Genomic DNA, 4,850 nt, shown 5'->3' with positions numbered 1-4,850 from the left:
TTAATTTTTTTTATTAAGTGAAATTAATTAAACTTAAAATTATATTTTAATTTATATTATATTTCATATTTTATTTTAAAATATTATAAAATATTATTAGTAAATTTTTTAAAATCCACAAATATTTAAAAAAAAATATTTAATTAATAACAAAACAGGTAACACAAAATTCTTTTATTAAAATAAGATAAAGAGTGGGGAGTATGGATACCCTACATTATACATAAAAATACAAGAATATTTTGTTCATTAAATAAAAGTACAAATTTCCAAAGTGTGAACGGAATTAGAAAATGAGTGAGAGGAAGTTGGTATCGTGCGCGTGAGATAAGTGACCAAGTTTTTTTATCCCAAAATGCCCTTTGCCTATATCGATCTACTTCTTATATTTCAAATATTCCATAACCAAACCTTTTCTACACGTGAATTCATTAAAATATAAATCTACATTGTTAATATTATAATTCAGGAATTTAGTTATCTAAAGGTTAAATTGGTCATTTAGGTTAATTACTTATCAATAATTACTAATTCTGCTCCACGTCCTTCGCGATATTATTCGCTACCTAATCTTCATCAATTATTATTTTATTTTAAATAAATAAATTTTAATCCAATTATTATCCAACCCCCCTCTCTCTTTCTTTTCTATTTAAAAGGTCAAGTTCAGTGTACCTTTTCTCCACTCTCACACTTTCTTTCTCTTCTTCATCAAACATGGCTTCTGCTACTTCCGTCAACATGGCGATCATGCTGTTGTTCGCGCTCTTCGCGCTTTCTTCAGCCTTGGACATGTCCATAATATCCTACGACAACGCCCACCGGGACAAGGCCACAGGGCGCACCGAGGAGGAGGTCATGTCCCTGTACGAGGAGTGGCTCGTGAAGCACGGCAAACTGTACAACGCTCTCGGCGAGAAGGATAAGAGGTTTCAGATCTTCAAAGACAACTTGCAATTCGTCGACGAGATAAACGCCGCGAACCGAACCTACAGGTTGGGACTGAACCGGTTCGCGGATCTGACCAACGAGGAGTACAGGGCCAGGTACTTGGGAACGAGGATCGACCCGAACCGGAGGTTGGGAAGGACCCCGAGCAACCGTTACACGCCACGTGTCAGAGACGCACTCCCAGATTCCATTGATTGGAGGCAGCAAGGTGCTGTTGTCCCAGTCAAAGACCAAGGAAGCTGCGGTAAGCACTGTGCCACTCTGTATTGTGACTTATCTCTTACTATTTTCTTTATCCTTTTTTTTTCAATTGAAAGAAAAAAAGTTTAAATTCGTAACTTGTTTTTTTAATTTATCATTTGATCCGTGCTTAATATCTGCTTTTGCAATTATTTTCTTAATTGTTTTGTTACCTAGATTAATTGGTACCAAATTGTATTTTAGTCAATGGTTTGGGGTTTTTTTTATCCCGTTACGCTTTTTCCTTAATTCACTCGGTTTTGGATCATTTACTTATCCTGACAGCAGTATTTCGATCGTTGATGGACTGATCGTAATACTATGATTGTCGTGGTTTGGTCGTAGTGTTGTGACGGTCTGCCATGAGGAAATTTTGCATATCGGATTGAATCCTTCTTCGAATGTGATTTAATAATTTTTTTTATGAAAAAAAAATTACTTTGAATCAAGTAGCGTGGGTTTGTTCTATGTTTATCCGTTGACCTTGAGTTCGAGTCTGATATTGAGAACAATACATCTGATTCCTGACAATAATTTTTGTATCAATGATTGTTTGTAATTTTGAATGTCTACATTTGTTTGATCATCTACCTGTTTGTAGAAAATATCTACGGTGATAAAAAAGAATAGGTCCTATTTCTTTACATTGAAAAATGATAAAAGTTGCGATTTTTTCCGCTTTCTCTTTAACTAATAATTGTTGATATTTTTGTTGGTCATATTTGATTGATTGCTTTGCTGTTGCTTGAATATCCACCTGATCTATTGATTAATATGGGGAATGACAACATCTAACGATAAATTCAACATTTCTTACGTTTGAAACCTCAATTCAAGATTTTAATTGAGGCCCACCTACCCAACCCTTTTGTCCCCATTACTACACAATTAGATCAGGATTACAAAAGTAGCATGATGGCCCGTGACTTGTGATAATAACTTGATCTGATAAAAAAGTTTGTGCCTATGAATCTTACGCAGATTCGTCAGGACACATAACTACTTAAAACCTACCAATCACTTTTATAGTTCTTTGTCTCTGTGCAGCACCATACCAATTTTTTAGCTTTTGTTGTCCAAGAATATTTAATATTCTCTATATTTTTAACCTGAGTAAAAAGGTCAAAATAATAATTTAAAGAAAGTTACTTTAGCCTAGGATGAAGTGAAGCATGAATTATAACAGAGCAAGGAGTAGGAGAGTGCTTCAGTGTTTGCAGTTGTATTCTGACAAATGAGTTTCTTGAGTGATCTTTGTCTTAACAACCTGTAATTTTTTAAGGTTAGTTTGTGATTTGTTTAATGACTATTTTCTTTAATGTAGGGAGCTGTTGGTCATTCTCAGCAATTGGTGCAGTGGAAGGAATTAATAAGATAGTGACTGGCGAACTGATTTCATTATCAGAACAAGAATTGGTGGATTGTGATACAGGATATAACATGGGATGCAATGGAGGACTTATGGACTATGCATTTGAGTTCATCATCAACAATGGAGGCATTGATTCCGAGGAGGATTACCCTTACCGTGGTGTTGATGGTACATGTGACCAGTATAGGGTTAGTAACTTGGTCCTGATTTTTTAAGAAAATAATTGCTTCTAAAACATAGTCATCAATCAAATTCTTATGTTCCTTTGTTTTGTTTGGTTATTTTGCTAATGTGCAGAAAAATGCCAAAGTTGTTTCTATTGATTCTTATGAAGATGTTAATTCCTATGATGAGTTAGCATTGAAAAAGGCCGTTGCAAATCAGCCCGTGAGCGTTGCTATTGAAGGAGGAGGAAGGGAATTTCAACTTTATTCATCTGTAAGTTTCCAATCTGATTTTATTCATGACTTGGGAAAAGAAGGTGTACCTATTGCATAGAAAGAAGTAGAATGGGAAGATCCAAAGTCCAAAGTTTTGAGTCTAAGTGAAAAACATGTGGTTTATTTTTTGCTTTTGATTAGAACATAAAAACTTCCACTCTTTCCCTATTCAATTTTAAACAAAATTGGTTTTGCAATGTTGACATAATTTTTTAATCAGTATATTTCATATTTGTCAGGGTGTCTTCTCTGGAAGATGTGGAACAGCACTAGATCATGGTGTTGTGGCTGTTGGGTATGGTACAGAAAACGGTCATGATTATTGGATTGTGAGGAATTCATGGGGTGCTGATTGGGGAGAGGAAGGATACATCAGAATGGAAAGAAATCTGGGTAACAGCAGATCAGGAAAGTGTGGAATTGCGATCGAGCCATCTTATCCCGTTAAGAGTGGTCCAAACCCACCCAACCCTGGACCCTCACCCCCTTCACCCGTGAAGCCACCAAATGTCTGTGACAATTACTACAGCTGTTCAAACACTGCCACTTGTTGCTGCATTTTCGAGTTTGGAAACGCTTGTTTTGAGTGGGGTTGCTGTCCTCTTGAAGGTGCTACCTGCTGTGATGACCACTACAGTTGCTGCCCTCATGACTATCCCATCTGCAACGTTAGAGCTGGAACTTGTCTCAGGGTATGACAAAGACCTTCTACTAATGTTTTTTTACATGCTTGCATTTTGAACTGAATTTTCAGGTTGAACCAAGCATTTGCATTTACAACTATTTTGGAATTTGGTGTTTGATAGTTCATACTCCATCATTATAGAGAGAGCACATAGCATTCAAGGGATGCGTGAATGCAATTGCATTTTTGTATACTTATCTGAATTTTCTGTGAATGACAGAGCGAGAACAACCCATTTGGAGTGAAGGCATTGAGGCGTACTCCAGCCAAACCCCATGGGGGATTTGCAGGCAACAAGGTCAACAATGCTTAAGCTGTTAAGGGGAATGCATACGTGCAGAAGGAGCCAGTGATGAAGTAAAAGGAAGAAGAGCACATACACTTCTCCTTTACTTTTACATATTATTTGCACGTAACATGCAAATCTGTATCATTTTATTATGATACACAAACAGACTTATCCTGATCAAATTTCAGTCGAACATTGGCTGTGTACATAGGGCCATATTATTTATGCTCTTGTATTTGTATTCAAACTCCAAATGGCGAACATAATTTCATTGCTGTTAGTTTCCAAGTTCTGTAAATTATGCTACATTGAAGCTATATTTGGTTTTGCCCCATATTCACATGCTATCTTATCTTATTATTTCCTTGCATGTTGGAATACACTGGACCCATGTGCGTGCTTTGTTGAATTCTGCTTAGTTTAGCTGCTTTTTGCTGAGAGGGTATTATGGCTGATGGAAATCATTCTCCTTTTGAATATGTGGACTAAAGCGATGAAGTAGCATGCGTTAATTTAAAATTAGATTTTAATGGAAATGCTGTTTTCAGAAGAAATAGTTGAAGTATTTAATTAGAAGAGTTATTTATCGTGCAATAATACATTCGTAAGTAAACCATTGATTTGATTGTCTACAGTTTGAGAAAATAGTAATAGACTTTAAACATGAAACTACTCTATTTTTATTGTAAAATACGAAGTTTGATTTAGATAACAACCATTGTATTTAAACTAGTTGATGGTGCAGTTATCTTCAATCATGCAACTTCAAAAATCAAGGCAAGTGATACAAAATTTACAAAACCTTTATACAAGTTATCTGATGAATAAATGTTCTGAGGTGTTTCCTGATGAAATAACTCAAATACCATTATA

The 4,850-nt window shown here is 35.6% G+C and overlaps 1 protein-coding gene across 1 annotated transcript; it reads left to right on the top strand.

The window, feature by feature from the left end:
- The first annotated feature begins 667 nt into the window (after window positions 1–667).
- LOC108338196 (cysteine proteinase mucunain) lies at window positions 668–4,317 on the top strand. The gene is made up of 5 exons (XM_017574943.2): window positions 668–1,195; window positions 2,516–2,751; window positions 2,861–3,001; window positions 3,243–3,695; window positions 3,909–4,317. The coding sequence occupies exons 1-5, from the start codon at window positions 718–720 to the stop codon at window positions 3,999–4,001; spliced, it is 1,401 nt and encodes a 466-aa protein (XP_017430432.1). The 5' UTR covers window positions 668–717; the 3' UTR covers window positions 4,002–4,317.
- Window positions 4,318–4,850: the final 533 nt, after the last annotated feature.

The sequence above is a fragment of the Vigna angularis genome, chromosome 7, assembly GCF_016808095.1.
Source record: "Vigna angularis cultivar LongXiaoDou No.4 chromosome 7, ASM1680809v1, whole genome shotgun sequence".
In the NCBI taxonomy this organism is placed as follows: domain Eukaryota; kingdom Viridiplantae; phylum Streptophyta; class Magnoliopsida; order Fabales; family Fabaceae; genus Vigna; species Vigna angularis.
This window is presented reverse-complemented; position numbering and strand designations above follow the sequence as displayed.

Coding starts and splice junctions, on each gene's coding strand:
- LOC108338196 (XM_017574943.2), top strand. CDS start 718: ATGGCTTCTGCTACTTCCGTCAACATGGCGATCATGCTGTTGTTCGCG. Junction 1,196..2,515: donor CAAAGACCAAGGAAGCTGCG/GTAAGCACTGTG, acceptor TCTTTAATGTAG/GGAGCTGTTGGTCATTCTCA. Junction 2,752..2,860: donor GTACATGTGACCAGTATAGG/GTTAGTAACTTG, acceptor GCTAATGTGCAG/AAAAATGCCAAAGTTGTTTC.